Source organism: Anas platyrhynchos, chromosome 6 (genome assembly GCF_047663525.1).
Source record: "Anas platyrhynchos isolate ZD024472 breed Pekin duck chromosome 6, IASCAAS_PekinDuck_T2T, whole genome shotgun sequence".
In the NCBI taxonomy this organism is placed as follows: Eukaryota; Metazoa; Chordata; class Aves; order Anseriformes; family Anatidae; genus Anas; species Anas platyrhynchos.
In genome coordinates this window covers 19,957,279-19,982,067 of record NC_092592.1, presented here as the reverse complement: position 1 = coordinate 19,982,067, position 24,789 = coordinate 19,957,279, and the positions used below count along the sequence as shown (strand labels likewise).

Here is a 24,789-nt window from a genome sequence, read left to right as displayed (position 1 = left end):
AAACCATCCAACAAATTAATTCTCTTATTGGACAGAATGAAGCAAGTCTGAAAAACTTTCAGGTGTGATGTTAAGCACTACCGTAGGGAAAAAAAAAGTATGATGCGCTGTCTCAATGCTATGTACCTCTTGATCACCATCTTAATCTCGTTGCAAACATCTCCTTAACAATCCACTGTATCATAGTTTACAAGATGTTACCATTTATTACATGAATATTTGTTATACAATGCACACAAAGATCTAACTATCATGCTTGAAGCTCAAACACCAAGATTTAAACGCATTTCATACTTCAAGTCTATAGTCTATATATACTTTGCCACAAGAAATACTGTATCTGGTTTTTGCCTCTATCAACTCTTCACTGAAGAGCAATCATTAAGAAAATTAAGAGCTTATAATAAATTTATTCTAGATAATTAATGTCCAATTTAGATGTTTATTAATTGTATACATCAGACGATGTAGTTCTGCAAAATAAGTTTAGTACATTTCAAATACTAACGTTTAGTTATGTTTTCAAATAAAGTGCCAACAAATTCTGGGAATTCTTCACAAAGCTTCAGCTTTCAGTACAGAGTACGTATGATTTTTTGCAAAGGATACAATTACTGCTTCTTGATGACAAACATGAAAAAACAATTCCCTTCCCTTCCCTCCCCCAGAATTCTCATCACCTAAGGAAAAATTTGACAGCAATTTTCTTCAAATTTCAGGTAATAAATTGTACCACTATGCCAATTACTGTTTCACATGTGATTTCCATTAAAAAAAAAAAAAAACAAAAAAAAAACACTAAAGTTAATCCCTACCGTCAAATTGATCTTCTCCCTCTGTCATCAGTTCATCATCAGAACAAATGCTCAAAACATTCACCAACATTTCTGTAACTGTATATGAAAAAAAAATAATTAACTGCTTGAAGAATTTTAAATATTTCCAAGCATATAAGATGTAACTCGTCACCAGCAACTGTAGTGAATGAACTTCCCACCTCCTAAACTCTGCTCACTAATTTAGTCTCTAAAATATGTGGTTTTCTTGATGTGCGCTGTCACAGAATTTTAAAAATTCACAAAAAAAAAAAAAAAAGCCAGAAATTACACCACCTACCAAAGAACACTGCATAGCTTTCTCTCCTATCTTACAAGGAGTTCATTTAGATAAGAATTCTCTTCTTGTGCATTAGTATTTTTACATCAGGGTAAGTCTTTATTTGAAGTAAATTTTATGCAAAATTTACTTAAATAGGAAAATATTTGGACAGCTCAAAATTAGGTATAAAAGGTGAAAACTATTCAATCTCTGGCAGCTGCAGGCATTTAGCAGAAGCAGTGAAGCAGAAAAATATTATGGCATAAATATGGTACAAACTCTGTGTCTTTTCAAACTCTCCTTGAACATTGACATAGAGGATACACAAACTTGTTTCAAAAATCTTACATTTTCTACCTCCAGGAATCTCCTTATTCTACCACTCAATCTTTCACACATGCATCAGCCTTTTCCTTAAAACAGTTAAGTTTCCCCTTCCTCCTAGAGGGCTTAGTAACTTACTCCAGAAGTTCAATCAGGTGTTTAAAAACCTTGTAATTTCTTGTCTGCATTTATTCATGACTAATTTATACAGTCCAGGCATTATCTGCTATGCTATTCGTTACCATTCTTGCAAGCTACTCTCTACTTTACTGAACAAGTACAACAAATAATTCTGATTTTGATCTGTTCAATGTAGACCAAACAACATTGGCACCATATCTTTCATTGAAAGTTGAAGTATGCACGTGTCCAAAGGTCATGACAAATTACAAGTTCCATTATTCCAGCAGTCTTAGGCATACAGTGGGGCAATGAGGAACTTATTTAATAGTTCTTGGTGTCTCATTACCAGTATTATACAAAAGTAAAATAAACAACATTAACATTTTCAATGGCAAAGGGTTATTTACTGCATTATCAGGCAAGAGAAACAAACTATCTCCTTTCAAACATCAGGTCCCTTAGTTTAAAAATCACCAAAAAAAAATGTTGAAAGGACTAACCATTATAAAAAATGTCTAAGCTATTTGTTTGTATCTGCTCACTAAGGACAACATGAAGACAACATGAACAAATCTAGAATCCTGGGTCTGTATGACTCTTAAACGAATTATCTCTAGAGTATTTTGCAAAGAAATACAGAGAGCTTTCCAGATCTTCTTTATGAAGAGAGCAGTTCCTGTCATGGAGACATTTTAAATAGACCCAAATAACCTCTAACCTCATTGCTTTTTAACTGAGGACTACTTGGAGCTCTAGTGTCCTAGATTTAGAGTTATTAACTCTAGAGGGGAAAAAAGTGGACCTGTGCTAAATTACCTTTTATAAGAAAAGATTATAACTGAAAAGAGTTATTTTAATGAAGGTCAATCTGTTATAGCTACCTAATAAAATTAAAATTTTACAGGAACATCTCAACATAGTTTACACCTATAACTATACAAGATTAATTATTATATATAACCTAGCCTTTTGTAGAATATGAACACCTTTCATATTGACTTCAAATGAAGTTCAAAAGGTATATCCTAACAATGCAGGTATATATACACTCAATGGAAATTATAATTTGTATTAACACTTTTCCTTTATTAGATCCAGGTTATCTTGACCGAAACAGCTGAAGAAAACAGCCAAAACTGAAGGACATGTTTTACTTCAGTCTACCTTTTCCCAGACATATTATCTTTATGTCCCAAAAAAACCCTCATCAGGGTCAGCTTAACAACCAAATTTTCTTCCTAATCAAGCATCCAGGAAGTCTACCCGATAAAGACAAATGCAGATAACCATCTTCACAAAAATAATGAAATTAATCTTTACTTGGTAAATATTAAAACAAACAAAAAACCCAAGCCAAACAAAAACAAAAGGAAACAAATAAACCCTTCACAACAACAAACTGGGAGATACAGAAAAGAAATTAATTTGGTGTGTAACTCTTGCATACCTTTTTCTCCAACAAATGGCAAGGACCATGTAAAAACATCCATAAAATTTGGTAGCCAGTAAGGATGAGGAGAACAATTGAACTGACGAATATTCATCACATTGTTTTCATATTTTAATACAGCAGCTAAAATAAAATTCAGACATTTTGGAAAGACTGTTTAAAACTTGCAAGTATCACAAATGTAAAAACACTTTTATACTACAGACAAAATAAAAGCAGAGATACTCCATTCTCTTTCTTTCACAGTATTTAAATGATAGATTTCTAGTGGAGAATTTTGGATTTTATTTTACTGTGATTACTGCAGTTTAAAGTACTGTTACTTATCAGTTTAGTCCTGTACTATCCCATTAAAAGTCTACAATGAACAATGATTTCAAGAAGTCCTGAAAAGGATTTTAAACAAAATCCTAACTCAGAACAGCAGCATGCCCAGTCTCAGGTTTTACTCTTGGCATGTGTCTTCCTGCACTGGAACATGAAGTCTCAGAATGCAGGCTTACAGAGTGGAAGAAAGCCAGGGAAATCTAAAAAAAAATCAGGGAGAAAGTGCAGAGAAACAAAACAGGAAAAAAAAAAAAAGCATTCCAAGGCTAAATAAGCCTTGATTGCACTTTTCCATACTTAAGCTTGCACTACACTGGGAATAGCTGAGGGGGAAAAGATTCTTAAAAAGTGATATCCACGAAGATGGTGGAAAAACATAAAAAAAAAAAAAACAAAAAAAAAAACAGTTGAAGCTCCTTTACTTTAAAGTGCAAGTAACAACAGCTCATCTTTCCCTCTATGCAATTAATCACCCTACATAAATGGTATGGGTTGGGTGAGTCAGAGTTCTTCGGAGGTGAGCGTGAGAAAATTCAATGTATTGTATAGTAAATCATATTCAATAATATTCATTCACAGTTAAGTTCTCTGTAATTCTGACTTTTATGTCTTTCTCTGCACTATTAAGCATGTCTCCTGTGCAACTTTATACTGCATCTCTAACATAGTATGGACAAAAATTGTTTGACACCTCCCTAATAACATTTCCAAAGGTGATCAGTATTTAGATCAATATTTGCTGTTCCCTGATCTCCCAGACACAGCCACTGTTGTCCTGTAAGATCACAGAACACGTATCTCCCATGTCTCATTTTCTTCCCTGTGACTACCTATTATTTATAAGCACAGGGGTTTTGTCCATTTCTCTTTCCTCACCAAGGTACCTACCACAATTGACTGTCCTGGATTTCATCCACATGTAATTTCTTCTGTCCATAATTAAAGACTCTCAGATGCCATGATACACAACATGAACTACCTCATGCACATGCTACTTACCAATGCCTTCTCCCTTCCTTACTTTAGTTCACAAACTAAAGACAATCAGAGGAGTGAAAACTCACAGCACTGCAAAGCCTTGCCTGACTGGAAAACACCAGGTGATGCGTTTTTAAGTATTAAATAGCAACAATTTTTACAACAGAAACTTCTGCCCACATGTCAGCTCCAAGGTACTCTTACATGAGACTGTAATTTATGTCATGTGTGTTACTTCACAACACAATTTTCATTCAGGATTTTTTGGTCCTTTAATTTCTTAACTGGCAGAAAAATGTTGACATTAGATGACTTATGTAGTAAGACATTTATTTTAACAACACGTTTTTATTTCAGCATTGCATACAGATATTAATTACAAGTTCTTACCTTTATTATTGTAGACATCAAGGTAATTAGGTGCTGAAAAAATTGTTATTAATGATGGGAACCCTGTAGTTTGACTTTTCCTGTACATTCTATAACTGTAAAACCAAACAGATTATTTTACACCTTACAGCAATAAGCAATTATTTTTATATTTTGCACTGTGAATAATTTCTTGAAGGAATGTACTTACCCTGCATCTTGTGCTTCGTGTGCTCTAATGATTGACAACAAATTATTATTTTGCAAAAATTCACAAACTGCTGGATAGCTGTGAAAAGAAAACAATCATGAGTAAAAGAAACCCTCTATCAAATACGCAGGAAGACTTAGTATGAACATATTAAATAGATCCTTGCATACTCTCACCTATAAAAGTATGAGCATCCTCTGACCGTATTGTGACTGAAGTGCTCTGGTGAACTTTCATTTCCAAAATCTTCTGAAGGATCTGACCACAGTAAGTCACACATTGGTCCAAATGCTGGAGGCTCTTTGAATCTATCTAACTGTTTGAGAAAAAGCAAGAGCATAAAGATTCTTTAAATATTAAATCTGTAAGTTTTACACATTTGTTAGACTACATATCCATCAATACCAAGCATTTACAGAATAAAACCCAACCATATCAAAGAGAAATAGGTTCTGTATATTTTTTCCTCTCCTCGTCATGAAATAAGGCAGAGGCATGCCAAAAGAACCAAACCTGTTAAGAGCAATAGGATTTATTAGTTGTAAGGAGAAAAGAGAGAAATTCCAGACTGATGGATATGTGTAATATAAAGTCAAGTTACAGACAAGGAACTAGATGGTCCTTTTTCATGCACATGCCGTATCTACCAATCTGGAGACACTACCAGGAATTAGCAAAGAGAAACAGTACAGAAAACAAGAATGGCAAAAGAAAAGCATGAATAATTAGCACTGACTAGAATAAAGTAAATATATACAAAAAACTCAAACCCAAACCAAACCCCTGAAACAGCCATCTCCATAAGGGATTGTTCAACAATGTAATGAAGAGATGACTAACATAGCCATCTTAGACTTCTTTCATACAGGCTTTATTTCTCAAATATAGCCCTGCTGTAATGGGCCATAAGCATTTTGGGAGAGGGGAGAGACTTTGTTTGCTTTTCTTTCCTTTAGCTGCTTTTTTTATTTTTATTTTTTTTTTTTTTTACAGATTTCCACTTGGAAATGCTTGCTCTAGCAGCCTGTAACATCACTAGTAACCACAGTGAAAAGAGCCAGAGGTAAGGAGGACAGCACATTTGTTAACGTAAAAGGAAAATACCCTGTTTAAGTACCATTCAATCAATCTTTGACATCCCAGAAATGAGATTTCCCAGTTTCAATGTAAAGCTTATTTGATCTTTATGTAGCTGGAGTTTGTTCACAAGATGATTTTATCCAAGAAATGTAGGAACGGTTCTTTGATGGACAGTGCATTTATCTCACTTTACCTCCCATACCAAAGAAGATGACTTTGATGGTACTAGAGAACACTTAACTCTTCATGACAGGTTCGAAGGGAGGTTTGGTGAGCACCTGGTGAATTTGAGTCTAACGGTCCATAGGAATCCATTCAAATATGGAACCAGCAGTAGTGCCAAGCTCTCTCATGCCCTGGAAAATCAGAGCTCCCGAGGCTGCCACCTGTAACATAAGTGGAAAGGTCCAGATCTTTACAAATTCCTGCCAGATAATGGCAAGGCAGGTATTAACTGAAGTTGTTGTTGGAATTTATTCAATATTAAAAGTCCAGTGGTTTAACATTTCGCACACTGGATGATAAACCCGGCATGGAATACTCCTTCCAGATTGAAGAAATCAGTCCATCAACTTCTGCAAGTACCTGAATTTCTGTAGATTAAACCATCAAGTTTCTAAACCTCCAGCAATAAATTTGTGTCTAGAAGCTAATAGAAGCATTTAAATAAGGAAGATTCAATTCTGTGCTTAGTGATGTTTCCTGCAACGTAGAAGGCTGAAAGTCTAGAAAACATTTCTAACAAATCTTCTTGAGTTTTTCTTCAAGGATTTTCCTTATGACTTTGGCCAAATGGATAGAGGAAGACATTATAAATAAAATGTTTTCACTGCTGCAAGCAACACACCTCTCCCAAGCTACTTTTTCTTAGCATTTGAAACAATAATGTAGACATTTCTTGAAGTAAGGAGGTCAGCTTGTAAAAAATATACTCACATACATATCCAATCAGCATCTCCCTCACTAGACCATCTAAAAACTGGCATATTTCCCAAGAAATTTCAAAATTTAAGGAAATGTCACTTCTATTCAACCCAGATTGCATACATCAAATCAGAATAATCAGGTTAAGGTTTCTCTAAGTGTGGACAGCAGTAAAGTTAATGAAGAACAAGTCAATTCAAAACACTTGTTAATGATTACCTATTTCTGAGTATGTTGTGACTACAGCAAAGCAGAATCTCAATATAAATTAGCTTAACATATTTCTAAGCAAGATTAAGGTAACTGAGAATGACACAATTTTATTCAAGAATAACAATCGCTGTATCTGGTGTTAAAACAGAAATGGGTAGCATTTTTTAATGCACACTGTAAAATAATTAAGTCTAAATTAATTTACTAGGACTATGAAGTCAAGGCTACTATACTGAAGTGCACCATACCTCCACACGAATGCTCAAATTAAGGAATAGCAAAACCTTGGAGATATATTAAGGAATAGAAAATTAAAAATACTTTAATTTTGAAGCAGAAGACCTTCAGAGAAGTTTCATATACTTGAAGATACAGACAGGTTTTAATTAACCTAATTTTCCTGATAACTATCACATATTAAAAGCCCTAAAAATCATGTGAAGGCCAGTAAAGAGTGGCAGACAGACATTAATAAAGAAAAGAAAATTTCAGAATACCACAGAAAAGAAGTAAGGGATTATAAAGAGATGCCTAGGAGTGCACTCATAAATTTCAAGGCACTTTACTGATCAAGCCTTACTGCCACAACAAGAACTAAACAAAAGAATTACCATCATCTTGGCACTCAAAGGGAAAAAATAAAATAAAATCTCTTTGCCTCTCTTCTTTAAGAGACCCGATAACCTTATCTAGACATTTTCGTATCAATCATTAGTCTTAGAGTCAAGATCCATGGAATTCTGTTTCAGCAGTAGTCTTGGCAGTGTAAATGAAATCAACTAAACAGAATCTCTACATTGACGGTCACACATCTGAAAGAGACACTACCAACATAAACATAACATTTGTGTAAATGAACTTCAGAGGATAAAAATCAGATTACTTTAAGTTTCATAAACCTGCAGTTTCTTGGAAATAAGAAGCACTTGCAGCAATCTTGCTGGTTAGGCTTTACTGTCATATCTACTATGACAGCTGTCCTCTACTGTAAATAAGAGTACGCCAGCAAAAACAATAATTTCATTCATGTAGTTTTATCACCTTATTGAATGTCAATACTGACATAAGACTTCATTCAGAAAAAAAAATCATCTATACAGATTTTTATTTTTTTTTTTTTGAGTTGACTCCTATGCTGCTTAAAGCTGATTTCCGTTCTTATGCCAGATGATGAAGTCGAAGTCTATACGTGTTTGCAGAGGAGATCTGTCCTTATTAAGAACTTCTGCTAATAAACCAGAAGGCTTACAATAGTATACAATTGTCTTGGTTGTTTACAGAAGTCATTTCACACATCACACTTGTATCACAAGTGTATGGTATTTTCCTAGATATAAAACGAGCATTTCACATCACCTATTTAATTTAAATAAATTTACAATATCATTGTATGCCAAGTTCTAATGCAGCTCCTGAAACTGCTGCCAACCGATGACTACTGCTTTTTCCAAGAGTTACCAGATGATTCTTTAAAAAACAACAAAAAATGCCCCTAGGAACAGTTCTAATAACATTGTCTTACATTTATAAACGTGGTTTTCATCAGAAGCAATATACAACGCAGATTTTCATATATATGTATACACACACACACATAAACACACAAGCTTATAACTCATCCTAATGTAACCTAGAGCCTGTAAAAGTACAGGCCAACCCTACAGAATTGCCTTTTAAGTTTACTTGACACTTTGAAACTTGATTAGTTGCAAGACTTGAGACTAAAACAAAAATGAATCACAATCCTATTGGATGTGGCTCTATAAAGTGTTTTTCCAGACTTTGTTTCATTTGTGCTACTTTCCAGAAAGCTCTGACCATGTTTCTTTTCATCTGTAATGTGAGAAGAGCTAAGACCTCCTCAGAATGGCACAATGTACTCGCTTTGCCTTCTCACTTCTCTCTGCACAATGCATACAGATTTCTGTACATGTTAATATTGCCTCAAAAATGCAAATTGCTTCAGTACATCTTGCCGTTTACACCACTGAGCTTGTAAATATTCTTCCTCTCTTTTTCTACCATTTTCTTCTCACATCATTCTGCTTGGCTGTGTAAGATTTCTAAGTGAAATCCGTTGACATTCCAGTCTCTGAAATGGTCCAAGTCAGTACAAAAACCTGGTGAATTTAAAAATGAGATACAACCGGACAGCCTGTAATTCCAAGGAAAGGGAGAAGTAAAAAAAGAAAATGGAGCACAAGTAGTAGAGAAACTTCTAAGAAAACACAAAATACAGTAAATGAAGACAGAAAAAAATAAAAGGAGTGATCAATATTTATATACTACGAAACTAAACTAGGTATGTACTTTTCCCTTTTCTCTGACATTTGCATCGTTTTGAAATAGGCCTCATATGGAACATACCTTGTTCCATATGCATATAAAATTTTTCTTCCATCCTCACCTATAATTCCAAAATTTTCTTAGAACCAACTGTTCATATTTTAAACTGCTATCAACTACACTTTAGCTGTCACTAATCCTAACAGGAATGGTCTTGATCTGGATATGCATGGAGCAAAATACAAAGGATACATTCACACCTCTCACAAAAGGAACAAAAAATAGGAAAAACAGAAAAACGCTTATCCAAAATTACAAGTTTCTCTAACACTCAGACTCTGTTTTGTCTTTCAGCTTTTGAAAATTCTGACTTCGTAAGAAACCCCTCTACTGCTATAGCAGCGTTGTTATTTGTACACTCTTATGTAGAAGAGGAGTAACAGCAGGCAAGACTCCCAGCTACCTTGCCAAAACGATTAAGATCAGACACAGATAAATAACTCCAAAGAAAATAAATTAAGCATAAAGTTATGCTTGCTGTTTCAGTTTCAAAAATCATATTTCATGTCCTATTCAAGTCTACAAAAAAAGTTTATCAGCTGTTGGACAGTTTGCTTGCTACACTCATTCAGCAAACTGAAACTTGATTCCAAACTTATGTACTTCCCTTTAGATCTCTGTAAATACTTCCCCCTGTTCTGAAAACGATGCAGCTATTTTAACTTCCACAACTCGCCAAAAGGAACTTTGTAACTCATTTTGTACGTAAAATCTTCTATAAGCGGCGCATGAAAAGGCTTATGATTATTTTTAATAGTAGTTTCATTTAAGTTCATCATAAACATAAAACTAATAATCTTACGGAGGCCATAAAACTTAATCAGATCTATGCCAAATACAGCTATTAGATTTCCCATTATGGAATACTTTCAGAATTTCAACCCTTTATTTTATTTATAGCCTCCGTTTCTTGTACCAAAATTCATTTCATGAAGTAAAAGAACTGTGAATTCACATCTACAACAGAACAAAACACTGAAAGTGATAGAATGTCATGTACTGTAGACTGGACACACACTTCAAAAGGTTCTGCTTTTGCATGCTGCTAAAACCAACTTCTGTGAACACAATGCAACACAATAGCCCCTTTTTTCTCTGTATTTTTCAGATATTGCATATATACTAAAACCACAATTTCCTTCATTAAATTATAGAAGATATTCCAATATGCAGGGAAAAAGTCATCTTATGGGAAAGCATTAGTTATACCAATACTCCTTAACTAGAGGTCTTGCTCTATATATCTAAAACCAGAATACCCACAAATGTTCTAAAGCAATCTTTACTATTACAAATAAAACAAACTATTGTCTTCTTTCTTTTGAATCTTTAATGAAGAAGGTATAATTTTATTATTTCTCTTTGTTTAGTGAAACAGTACTTGAATGACTACAGAGCCATTACAGATATTATCACATTTTCTGACCAAGTAGCAATGGCATATCTGGGGAAAGGTTCTCAGTACAACCGATAAAGATTTTAGAGCAGCTGGATCTTTACAGAAGAGGTGTACATCTTAAGTTTCGTAAGACCTGACTGTCCAAAAAGCCTGACAAAAGAGTTTTGTTGTTGTTTTCTTGGTCTCCTCAGAAGTTCTGTTTTTCAATAGAACTTATCCGGTGTCCAACAGTTCCTCCTAGAATTTAGGAAACTAGAAAATATGTCACGACATATTTTCCACACCAGGAACCGTGGAAGAAAACAAACTTCACTCATGCACTCATCCAACATAAGATGAAGCACTCTTTTCTCCCATCCCTCATCTCTAGTACCTGACCTCCAAAGACATTAGCAGGAATGACCTAGGGAAGGCAGGGATTCTGCTCAAGCAGTTTTATTTCCAGTCCTCAAACACCTGGTTATCTTTTTTTATCCCCTGTTGAATAATCCAGATTTTGAAAATAAGATCCAATATGACAAAACATCACTCCTGTCAGGCTGGATGCCGGCTTTCCAAAAATTTAAAAATATCTATACTCTTTCCTGGAAGATCTGTGTCCTTTATTCAAGATGCCAGCTGTGTTAACTAAAGTAAGTTGAAAAGGATTATACAAAAACAAAAGCAATTGAACTTGAAAATTTGCATCCAATACAATCTTCATTTGACTTTAGCACTCCATGCAAGCTGAAACCAACTTATTAGAAATGGGTACCTTATTTCATCACTAACTTTCTTCCCTTTAAATTACTATTAAACTATTCAGTGTTTTCATTGTTCATTTTTAAAAACTTGTTCTCATTCTTATTATTTGTGATATATTATTATTATTATTTATGTGATATACTCAGCACATTTACTACAATGTAAAATATTCGACAACTGTTAATTAATTGCCTGCCAAATTTACCATTTTAAATAGCAATCTGACTTTCTACTAAGTATTGCAATTTCATCCTCTTTCAAAAAAAGAGAAAAATCCTTTTGTTCAAAAGAATAAAAGCAAAACAAAACTTTTCAAAGAAACATAAATGAAATATGATGTTTGATATACCAAACAATTTCAAGACTACAACTTCTACAAGTTTAGTTCTAAAAGCCATGAGAACTCTAGTTTTCATCTAGAAAGAAATAAAAACACTATTTAGATTGGATATGAAGTTCTTTACATGCACTACAAATCTCAAGAGACTGTGGAATTTTTGAGGGTTTTTGTGTGTGTTTTGTTAACAGTTTAAGCTGTCCCAACTGAGATCAAGTAATGAAATATGTGCTAGATAGGCTTAGCAGGATCATACTTAAAAACTTTTGGTCTCAATTTCAGATCCCGATTTACACTGTCAAAACAGACAAGAACAGAAACCAATACATTGACAACTTCACATACATGAACTGTATATCATCATAAATATCTGTATTTCCACTTATTTTCAAGTGCACAAAATACTCACTCTCCTAATGTCATCTAGTGTATTAATTTCTGGTGAGAGTCCACCATGAACACAAAGAAACTGTTGATTTAGAAGAGCAGCAAGGGGAAGACAATCAAAAGCTTCCATACAAGCATCATAGACTCTTTCTGAGTACTTTATTTTACCTGCAGGAAAGAAAATGTAAAATGTTAAGAATTCCATGTTCATCTCCATGTTCCATGGAAAAAGTAATCTAGTAGATGATAAATATAAGAGCCAACATCACAAAATGAACACTTAAAACATATTAAAACAAACAAATATTTTAAAGTTGCATTTTAAGATGCAACTTGCATCACCAAAAGAGTTATTTTAGAAGAACAGTTAAAGACAATTCCCAAATGGAAAAAAATATTCAGCAGCAGGGTTATTTTTCTTGCTGGCTCCACAATACTGGACAGCAACTTACTTCGTGCTCCTGGTTATAGCCAAGATAAAAAAAATAACCTACTTCTCTCAAGGATTTTAAAAACAAGTTGCATCAAAATGTACTCAATAATGTATCATTACAAATACAAGTCTTCTCATGCTTGCACTCCAATGCCTTACTTACCATCAAGCAATTCTACATAAGTCAGTGGTTTGTAAAAGTTCACGTAATTCCACTTGTTTGCAAAAATTTGATTAAACTAACAAACACCTCTCAAGCAAAATGAGAGACCAGAGATCAGTAGCTTTGAAGTAAGCTAATCGTACATCCTTAGACAGTACTTACATTCCTGTTTAAAGGTAAAATACTCCGTTAGGTGTCTGCATTCATGGTTGCCTCTCAAAAGAAATAATGTGCTTGGATAGAGAATTTTCAGGACCCATAAGTACAGCACACACTGTTGAAAAACAAAGATACACAGTAAATTACACTTTAAAAATTATTATTACTCAGAAACTTTGAGTAAGAATGTTAACAGCTTCAAATGTAAGTACAGCTTAATGTGCCATTCTGAAATACAACATTACATCCCTGAGTCAACACACTGGTTTTGGACCCAAGTTGCAAAAATTATTACTTTTCCTAAGAACCAATGCACAGAATGCTGAAGAAATATTTGTATTTACTGGACAATCAATAATAAGTCAAATTCAACAGAATTATACTACCAAACACTCCTTCATCTAGATAATGTATGTGTTTGTGCATAAAATATGATTTCAAAAATATAATTCTAAAGACTGGCGTAAGAAGGAGTGCAAACAGTTATTACTAAAGACAGGAAAACAAACGAACAAAAAACATCATGCTAGGGTGTTTTCAACTAGGAATGGACAGAGTTGATCTCCCCACCCTCCCAGAACTCGGAAAGCTGCTTGTTCATTCACTTATCAAGCACCAAATTCAAAGGAGTATGTAAGTTTCCATGTACTGTTATCATTGCAACATTAGTAGCAAACAGTGTTGTGAAACACGCACAATCTTTGAAGTTTAGAGCTTGTTTTCGCTGTCATTCCTAAACACCCAAAATGTATTTCTTATCTTCAAATTTGATACTTGTATTTTTAACTGAGCACAGAAAAATTAAAATCCCAGTAGTTCTGGACCACGTTGAAGTCACCTACAAGTTATTACTACCATATTGTTAACCAATACAAGAACCCTGAAGGTATCATTCTTCAAACTTTTTTTGCGTAGTACAATGAGTACATGAAGGAAGAAAGAAAACAAAGGAACACTTTAAAAACAATACATACATATAGACAAATACACCAACGACTTCTATTGAGAAGTTTAGATTAACTATTACTGATTTTTTATCTTAGTAAAAATATGCAAATTAATTATTTTGCTAATCATACCCATTTTTCCCCCAATGTGTTTGTAACTGCAAAATCTTGATGTCTTGCAAATTCCCAGACTCTTTAAAACCATTTCCCAGCAGCAAGCATAATCGGTTTGTGATAAAATGACTGCTTATCATCAGATGAATATGTGAACTAATTTGGCAAATTTCACAATTGTGAACTGTTTTGAGTCAGTCTGTATGAAAAAACTATAAATATTGGCAACCTTAAAGACTTGTAACACAAGAGTGGAAAAGCAGTTCCTTCCTTTCAATAAACAAATACTACATTTAATTAAATTGCTGAAATTTACCATATTCTCAAGCATGATACCTACTAAGTAAACAAAGACCATTTTTGAACTGTTCCTGTACCAACGTATTTCTCTTATTATTACATACAGACTAATGTCAGAGTTCTTTATCATCCATTACTTTCAGTGCAGAAAAAAAAAAAGAGAACAGACTGATTAAAGAATTTATTAGTGAAAAAATCAAATTTCAGTTTTTCTACATTTTAAGAAGGTTTCACCCTCTCTGTTCTGTGAAAAATAAAATATTTTACCAAAAGTATATTACATTTCCAAGGACTAAAAGAGAATCTGAAGTGACCATATGTGAACAGTCTCAGACTTAACCTGGAGGTTAACTCACATTTCATAAATATTAAAGATGAACAAGCAAAAAGTTACCTACGATTTGTTTTTTCTTATTTTATTTAAGCAAAAAGTTGGAGGCAAAAGTCTGACCTTAAGATTTTAGAATACTATTTTTTAATTTCTCAACAGGTTCGCAAAGCACATGCAAACCTCCATGTACTTACAGCATTTCAACTTCATGCAGATAATCTGCCATGTACTTTACTGATGTTCCAATAGTCACTTTGGGAAAGAGACACAGATTATCCCAACGAAGAGAGACAAGCATTTTAAGAACCTTGGAGGGGTTTTCAAGAGTATATTTAGCATATCTTTATGTATTCTGTAAGTGTATTTAGCATCCCAAATATTATATTAAAAATTAAATTATGAACACATGAAGGAAAAAAAAAGTGAGACTGTTCTTATTGAAATATTCAAGCACGTTCATCGCTCAAAAGTTTTTCCTAACTATAATGACTGAAAAGTTGTTGCATTGTTGCGATAGTTCATTGCTGCTATGCAAATGTCTTTTCAAGGACAATTACATTATTTGTCATCATCAAGAACAAGCCATGAGGATCAAATGAAATAGGGAATGTCTGCTGTAATTTTTCCTTACAAATGACATTCTGAGGCTATCATTCTTGCTCTATCTTCTGTCTACTATCCCTAAGAATCCCAAAACATACTGTGCATGTCCTTCATAGTATACACACACACACGCATTATTAGAACAGTACCATTTTAATATAAAGTCTCATACACCATGCTTTGCAAAATACTATTTCAAATGCTAAGCCACTCTAATAGATCTGGTATCTTTGACAAGATCCCAAGCTAAGGAAATTTCCATGCTAGCTCCAGAAAAGCCTAAAAATCATAGCTATGAAACTAATTGGTATGAATACATGAATATCTCCATAATATAACATATCTTAATGGCAGATACATGTCATCCTTAGGGAGTATCTGTAATGGCCCTCAGAATTTTAGTAAAGAAAAATATTAATAATTATTAAATAACATTTGATTATGTAAGTGAAAGGAGTCTTCTTTGTACAGATAAACATTTTTAATAAAAGAGAAAGACCTCCCAGTCATAACTCACCTGTTCTCCAAACTTACAAATGTACCTTACTGCATATTACTAAAGAAACAAAATTATGTATAATAATGCTATAGAATTCAACTTAAAAAAAAAAACAACAACAACACAGCAACAACAATAAAACACAAAACAAACAAACAAAAAAAACTAGCTAAAGAAATAGGACGAAAAATGAGTAAGTCTGATGACAGTCCAAACCGCTGGTCAATATCCTCCTGTAAGCAGGCCTTGGTATTAGGACAAAGCACAGCAAAGAAGAACACATTCGCATGTTAAAGCAGACCTAAAATTTCATTTGAAAATCTCCATGAAGGTGTGCTTATAGAAAAATTTAGGACAAAACAGATTAATATATTCAGTTACCTCTATACTAAAATAACCTCTGTCTACATAGTCACCGAGGAAGAGGTATCTTGTGTTAGCAGGTGATCCTCCCACTTCAAACAGCTTCATTAGATCAAAGAACTGGCCATGAATATCACCACACACTGCAAGCAAAAATTTTGTTCAAATTAATTTAAAAAAAAAAATCTAACAGAAAAGCTACTAAGTTATACTTAACAGCTACAAAGTACTTCTAACAAAGAGAAAAAAGATATATAAAGCAGGAATAACCAAAGATTTGAAGCTTCACCATCTGCTTTTCATTCAGACACTGTTCTCACTACCTGTGACCACACAGATAATAACCAGATTTGCATCTGGCTGACTGCGGAATATTCCTCAAAAGCAGTTAATGCACTGAGCATCAAAGTCTTGAAAGCTGTCAGTCAACAGCTCTTTACTGTCCTCCCCAACCCCTTATCTATCTTCAGGAATGTGCCTTGGTATGAATTTGCTTTGCAACAATTTGCTGTGTCCATGTGGGACTGAAAAAAGCAGGGAGAATATGCCTTTGTTTCTGAGTCAGACTAACATACCTTTTAATATCATCATATCTTCTCTTTGCTCAGTTACTTTTCTCCTTCAAATAACCATGTTCACTATTTCAACAGTGGACTTTTCTTGTGTTTTTAGAATATGAGACAGGACAAGATCAGTGGTCAGCAACCTAAGGCAGAAGTGCCAAAGATAGCAGATGGGAAGACTTTGAAGAGCATGCAGCAAAGCCAGGTCATCTCACAATCAGGAAAATAATCACATGGAAGAGAAGTGCTCCTAACTCCTCATTCCCACAGGAATTTCCAGTGCAATGGAAGTCAGGAGCTACTTTCTTGTTTCTGCATGAAGGTATTGCTGATAACAATTAACAGACATTCAAGAGCCTATGCCTTCTGTTGATGCAAAATGTCACTGATCAGCTTACCAACAGCCTCTTTTGACTTCTCAGTGTTTATTAGTAAATTTTGGGGGAAAAAAGTACTTCTAATTTTGAAAAGAAATATCAGATATGGCACACATGAAAGGTTGTTATTCCCTTGGAGCAAACCAATTGTCACAGTGACCTATAAAACAGTAGACCAAATACAATATATCCTCTTGTGTGTGACTTTTCTTAAGATTTCTACTCTAACACTGCAAGAACTTTCCCCCTTTTTCAGCTTCCAATACATCAGTAACTCAGGATAACTACCTGAATGAACTGAAATATAAGAATTCTAAACATACGGAAAATACTGTACTTTTGAGCATGATCTGGAGCATCAAGAGACTCAGTTCATTCATTTAGTTATTTCTACCATTTCAACAGTTTAATTTTCTTTAAAATGTCAGTAATAATGACTTATTATTTAAATGTTTTCATTTACCTGATGCTAACAAATTAACACAAGCTGATACCCTAAAATAAGCTTTTGATACACTTATTTTACAAAGGTCCATTTCAAAGATAAAACATTCAAACTAAAGACTGGCCAACTTGAACACAAAAATCAAATCTACATGCATTATTTTAATTGACATTTATGTCATATAAAATATTTTCTACAAGCATGGATTATTTATAAATAAAAGTAGTAATACCATCTTTCTGTGATTCTATAATTATCCAGGTCAAACAGAAACAGAACTAGTCCAAATAGGAAAATAGCCCCCAAAACCTCAAAAGGCAGTTTTGTATCACAATGGGTCTAGTCCTGTTGTGTTAAAGATGCCAAAACAATCTTACAATACTTTCCAGAACTACTACCCTCAGAAGAACTCTTTTACAAACAGTTGTCACTCTCACCTAGAGGGCAACTACGAGGTGTGTTTTTTAGTCAGAAATCCAGGTCACAGTATTTGCTTCAAACAACAGCAATTAGCTTCTCCTCAAGTATTTAGATTTCATAATAATTCTGATCTCACTTTTCTATTCCACAGAGATGTCCTTATTCCCATTTACACTATTACAGGAATTAGAAATCCATAATTTACCAGCATGTAACTCCTTTCTCTTTTGTCATTATAATACTGATTACACTATTTTTTCCTAACAGGTTTAATGCCTTCATTTTGCACAATAATGTGCAGTATATTTTTTCAGACCATATGAGTACTGCTAAGCAAATGAAATCGTGGAAGATTATTCAAAAAGATTATAGAGAATTTTTATTCTAACAATTTTTAAGATAAATTTTACTGGTGAAAAAATCTGACCGTTTTTTTTAATTTAATTATGAATGAAATCATCTAGAAATATTACCTGTGATTGGAGCTTCAACTTCTATCATAGTTTTTTCCCTCCGTAATATTGCAGCACCCTCATTGATGATTCTAAGTGCAATTTCTTCATCAACTCGACCTTCCTTTATCAAGTGGTTCTTCAAAATGTCAACCCTGGGTTTTCCATCTGTGTCAAAAACTTCTTCAGATGTCAGGCGATGCGTTGGTGGAAAAGGGACAGCTAAAATTTAAAAAGAAGAAACACTAGTCATATCAATGCAATTCTAAATATATACTCCAACTAGAGGGAACAGAACTGGATCTATCATGGAACAGCTGCTATGCAAAGTAGCAAATTTGTCTTTCAATCAATCAACTCAATGACATCATTAAAAGCTGGACGGAATAGCATTATCTGTGTATGTATTAACAGAATTAACCTCTATAACATGCAAGTTCATAGAAGCTATAAAATATACTGTGCTGGATGGCACAGTAGAATATACAACATTTGGAAGAGTCAAAACTGCCTTTCAAAGAGACATGATCTCTCCCAAATACACTGGCATTCTCTGAAGGTCTCAACAAGTATTGGGGATAAGATCCATTTAATATCCACTCAGACTTGCAAAAGTCATTTTAAAATATGTCCATCATCAAAGACTCTTCAATAATCAAATTAACAAACAAGAAAAACTGCAAAGCTAGCAACAAAAGGACACAATGCTGTTTAAAGGACTGTAATCAAAGGGAGGTAATAGCCAGCACATGGAAAGGAAGCTCACTACGTAGCCCCACTAGGATTTGTGCTATTTAACATATTTGTAAATTACACTGAGAAAAAAAAAAAAAAAAAGGTAACTCGAGGAGGAATGCAGGTTTCAGATGGCAACAAATAGTCTGGACAATGAAGCATAGGGCAGGTTAGGATGACCTACAGAAGAAATCATGCTACTGAATGGCTCGAAGAAAAAAAACATTAAATATGAATGATTGAGAATTAATGAAGTCAAATATACCCTTACACATAAAAATCACAGATTATGAGCTTACTATTCAAAAGCAAGGTCCTTCCTATTGTTCTATGAAAATACTCTATACTGACAAGTCAAAAAACAAACAAACAAACAACAGAACAAGCAGTTATTAGCAAAGGAATCAAAAACAAGATACAACTACGCCACTGATAAGCCCAGTAGGTATTTCTGGCTCACCCATCTTATAAAAGGGAAAGAATAATTTAAAAGGTATTCAAAGAACAAAGAAAAACAAGAAGTTAGAATGGTTTCTGCTATAGGAATAACTAAGGTAAGCTACAATTCTTCAGCCTAAAATCATGAAAACTAAGGGGGGGGCTCTAACAGAGGTGTATGACAGCATTAATGGAGAAGGTGAAGGCAAAACAACTCCCTCAGCCCCCAAATGGCAAAAAGGCTGCAGGATGGACTCTGACAGCCTGAAGGTCTGTCAAACCACTGATTAAGCAACAGAACAAGTTCATACTACCAGAAAAATCTGTAATTTGGGGCGCCTACAGCATAACCATTATGGATAGAAAATCCTTCTTTGAGCTTGTTTTCTTTATTTTCCTGTTGTACTGTCTCTAAGAATTTAAACTGAGTTGAGGCTGTCCATATACTAGACACAATGTCGGAGACAACTGGAGGGTAAAACTTTAGTAAAAGTTAAGTTTTTAAGTAAAACTTTACACCCCAGATTCAATTCTTAAATACTAAGGCATTCACTGACTTCATTTAAATTGACTTCTAGATCACTAGCAACATATTGCTACCCTTCTGTTGTAATAAAAATCCATCAATAAAACAACTGATGCATATATCACATACATATACTCACTGAAACTAAATTATATTAGAAAATAAACTGCATAATTGTCTATTTTTCCTCTTATAAAGAGGTTCATAAGCCGAAGAAGCTGAAAAACTTGCCTTGACATTACACAGTGTAGAACAAGTTTGGCACTTTGTTTTTGGACATAAAACATTTTACTAAGAAAAGTAAACGGCATGCCTTTCCTTCCAGCCTTCTCTAGTAATCAGTCAGGTTTCATTTGAAAGTGTTAAAATTCCATGTAGCCCAAATGCTAACAAGCTTAATGTATTTAAGAAATCAGAAGACAACCACTTCTGTTCCATGTACAACAAGTATTTACAAACAGAAATCCATCTCTGAAAAGAGAAATCCCTCATTCCAGCAGGACAAGAATGTAATTCACTTTTAGAAGCATCATTTAATTATGACCATACAACCTCTATGCTAGCATCCACTGTTTTTTGAGCTTGACTTTGCAATCTTTATATTCTCTTAATGTTATTTTTTACTGTTTGGAAATTAATATTAATCTGAACACAATTTATTTTTAGACACCCCCCCCCTTTTTCTAAACATGCTATTTGTACCACAATCATGTGCTATAACACACTACTTGTGCCACAAAATCTGCTCCACGTAAACTGCAGATCAAGTATTATCTAATGAAGTAGGTCTGTTTCTTTTCTTGTTTTGCCAGATATGGTTTCCATGACTGGATTCCGGCACCAGCGCTGGGGTACTGGCACAAGCCCATTACTGTACAGCACTGTCCAGAACTAGGAAGCGACGCTTTCCAAAGTTCAGATGGAGAAAGGGAGGAGCAGAGCTCAACAAAGGTCACACGAGGCACCGGTGACCAGTCACGTAAGACTGACGGAGAAACTTGTGCTTCTCAATCTAGGTCCATCCTGAACGTAGCTGGTGCGAGTACCCGACCGTACGCGCTGTGAACGTGTGCCAACGAGCACGCACAACACGAGCCGCTAGGTGAGAAAGCCAGTTACTAAAACAGGGCCATGGCGTCTGTTGGCAGGTGTCAAGTTCATGGAAGCTTATAAAAGCAGGCGGGTCCTTTGAGGAGATGGGACCACGAGTGCCTTCAGCAATGCAAAGTTGAGCTCACCCTTTTATGAGATATCTGACAACTCACGAGGTAGGCTTCTCCTGCCCTAAATGTCACAAAAGCATTAGAGATTGTATCTTCCCAGGACCAAAGCCGATCAACACAAAGACTCAGTTTTGCAGAAATTGTGCTTCATTAGTCCCAGCATCACTCCTGGATAATGACCTACTTCAGTGAAAGACAACCCTTCTCGCTTTTGGGTGACTCTTCTGGTAGAAGCAGGGTGTGGGGGAGAACCACCTATGGCCAGCTGATCTTCTCTGCCCCTGTGCAAAATGCTCGGATTTGTGGCCTACCAGCGGCCACAGCACTCAGGAAGATGGTGCTGAAATGTCATCCCTGTGACAGGTGTGAAATACTTCAAGGGCTCTAAGCACAAGGCAGGAGAAATTTTCTTCTCTTAACAAAGTTCTACTGTCCACGTAATATTTTTCAGATCAGATCCTCACAAAAAACAATTCTGTTTTAACAACTACTGGTAGTTGAGTTCAACTAGCAAGCTGCATTTTCTGTGACACTGAAAGCAGAAGTTTCTGTCTAGTGTCTGGGAAAAACTGTATCAAATTATTTCAATTAATATATTCACAGAAATTATATTTCAAATGAAAACTGTATATCCAGGGGTTATCCTTAATGCCCCCAAATCGTGTTACTGTCGGAAGTAGTTAGGCATCTATAAAGCTCTATTTGCCTCATGAAAAAAACAGTCTTAAAATCAGTTCCTCCGAATTTAACAGAATCCTTTTCTGCAATATACATATATATAAATATATTTCCTATTGCTCAAGAAGGATATTTTTTAGAATAAAGATTTAATCTGCACCACCCAACTGGAATAAAACAGCAAGACTTACTATAAAAAACATTTCTTTCAGATCCATACTTAATTTTTGTCTCAATAATAGTTAACATAGCTAATATATTAGAGCTCACACCTTTGAAAAAATATTACAAATAACATTTTAATAGGTTAAGTATGATAATTTTGAAGCATTTAGACAATTTCTGCAAACTAATGGGTTTAATTAAACCTTTGATTAAGTAGTAATAGAATGTTATAGCCTACGGTAAAAGAATTGCAGCATGATGTATTCCAAGACAGAAATATAATCCATGTTACAAAGTCTTTGTTCATAACCTGTGCTCTTGGGACTGTAACAGAATGGTAATTAAGAGGAATTACCCGAAGGAAATAACATGGTGCTGGTCATTAAAGGATTCCCTTCTACCACTCCCTGCAAAGCTAAGCAATGGATACGCATTTCGAGATGAAACCCTAAAGCAGTACACACTGTGGTACAAAATAACAGACTATGTCCTATTAGTATAAGTAGAGATCTTTGTCAAAACAGTAATGTCATGGTTCACAACAACACTCCGGACTTTCTAAAACAAACTGTTGTTTACTAGCCAAAATTAGTCAATTTTGCTTTTAAAATATGTATTGATGATGTAATTTTAAGTATATTGATTCAAAATCTTAAACACTAAACCTGGAGAAAAAAAAGTGGGTAATTTTTCTTTTTTTGTTAGCAAAAAGGTTGTGATTATTTTATTACTATTCACGTGTATTTGCAAAGAGGAAAACAACTGATCTTGCTTTACACTGCAGTACTACTTAGAACAGAGATATCAAAAGCAAAAAACAATTCTCTAAACCTGATTCTACAGGCAGACTTTCTACAAACATCTGGTACGTTTTTACCTTACAAAAAAGCATGTTACATAGATTCAAGAGTTAGCATCAAGCTGAATGGATATATTTGCAGTACATTGTAAAGAGGTTCAAAAGCAGCAAAGCTACATTAGCATAGCACTTCACCCAACATACTAATCCCTGTGGAGAGGTGCAGTATGGCACCTAACACAAACACGCTACTTCGAGACCCAAAGCAGATCTCACATTGCCTAGTAACTGCTACAGTACAACAGTAGCTGCTAATAAAATCTAACGTGTAGATACTGTAAATTTAAACCACACTGATACATATGCCCATTTTAATAACGGTGGTTAAATCTGGCTTGTATCAGAGGCACTCTGTTGGAACAGGCTCATGAAACAAGATGAGATCAAAGCCACTAGACAAATGGTAGGAAAAAGCATCAGGGACCAACCGTACGAGGTACTCTGCTTCCACAACCAAAGTATTTTCTGCTCCTTGGGCCTTAAAACTGAACTATTTTCTCTGTCATTGAAAGAAAACCAGCCATTTTTCCTCTATAATCAGGACCCCATGACATGTTCCATAAACCTAGCTTTGGCTGTAAAAGCATGCCCAACAGCCCAGTTTTCATTTTTCTAAGAGTGTTTTTAGTTTCACAGATCAAGCCACAGTTCCCATTACCAGGGTTACTAACACAGACACGGTGTTTGTGTAAGCCTTTCCAACGTAATGCAAGGACACAACTCGACGCCTTGGTGGCAGGTATACGTGAAGTATCAGATTGTGGAGAGGGATGCTATGCATCATAGTGGCACAACTATGGTGTCCTGTAAAGATGGGCCAGGAACGTTCACTTTGCCAACTGTTTTATTACCTCCACAGCCTGTTTTTCCTTCTGTTCTTTGGTTGTGTTCTGTGGGCTTTTGTGAGGGGCTGGGAAGGGAAGGGTGGTAGAGGTGCATGTGTTGGTTTGTATAAAGGCATGGCTATTTACATTCTGACATTCAGAAGAAGCACAAAGCCTAATTCCCAGATGATCTTCCAGCCTGTCCCTGGAGCTTTCACCCCTCTGTGCCAACATCTATAACGAACAAAGAAGTGCAGTACCCATGACTCCTATGAGGACAGAATAGATCCAATTGTCCTCTTGCACTCGGCAGGACAGATTTGAAAAGAAATAGCATGAAGACATCCCAGATGGTCTATGGACCTGCAACCTTGAAAACATTAGTTAAACACAAACACAGGGCAGCCATCTACTAGTTGAACCAGAAAGCTCAAATCAATAGTCGTCAAAAAATACAAGTTTCCCTATTCATCCCAAACAACAAAGCACAGATTCAGCAACGTCAGTTCCTCGTGAATTACGGTATTATTCCTAAATGCCACAAAAATTATCCCTTTACTCAAGTTTCTTTAAAGGCATGTCTCTTGCTACAATGTCAAGAATTCTTAAAGCAAAGAAAAATGACCCTGTAAACCTTGAAACCTTACAAAAGCACCGCAGGCACTATTTATTTTATTTCTACATAGCATGTACTTGCAGCCTTAGAAGTTCCATAAAATTTTAAGTCTCAGATGAAACAATTGATATGCCCTAATAATAATACCTTCTATGCTGTGTAATTTTCCTATTAATTTGGTTAATACTCTTGAAAATTTATCTCAGTAAAAATATTATTTGCCTGAGTATCATTAATGGGAGGACA

General features: G+C 34.8%; 1 protein-coding gene across 9 annotated transcripts in view; it reads right to left on the bottom strand.

Annotated features, from left to right (window-relative positions):
- The window catches only part of PPP3CB (protein phosphatase 3 catalytic subunit beta), a 51,580-nt gene that overhangs the window by 20,464 nt on the left and 6,327 nt on the right, over positions 1-24,789 (bottom strand). For all 9 annotated transcript variants that reach the window (XR_005266719.2, XR_005266718.2, XM_038181431.2 and 6 more), the window contains exons 2-10: positions 18,501-18,701; positions 16,241-16,365; positions 13,069-13,180; positions 12,333-12,478; positions 5,057-5,196; positions 4,881-4,958; positions 4,691-4,785; positions 2,993-3,118; positions 816-893 (exon numbers count right to left, since the gene is read on the bottom strand). Coding sequence is in view for 7 of the 9 variants with exons in the window: in XM_038181431.2 (XP_038037359.1) it covers positions 816-893; positions 2,993-3,118; positions 4,691-4,785; positions 4,881-4,958; positions 5,057-5,196; positions 12,333-12,478; positions 13,069-13,180; positions 16,241-16,365; positions 18,501-18,701 (1,101 nt within the window). In the remaining 2 variants the exon portion in view is untranslated. The remainder of the gene's footprint in view (positions 1-815; positions 894-2,992; positions 3,119-4,690; positions 4,786-4,880; positions 4,959-5,056; positions 5,197-12,332; positions 12,479-13,068; positions 13,181-16,240; positions 16,366-18,500; positions 18,702-24,789) is intronic.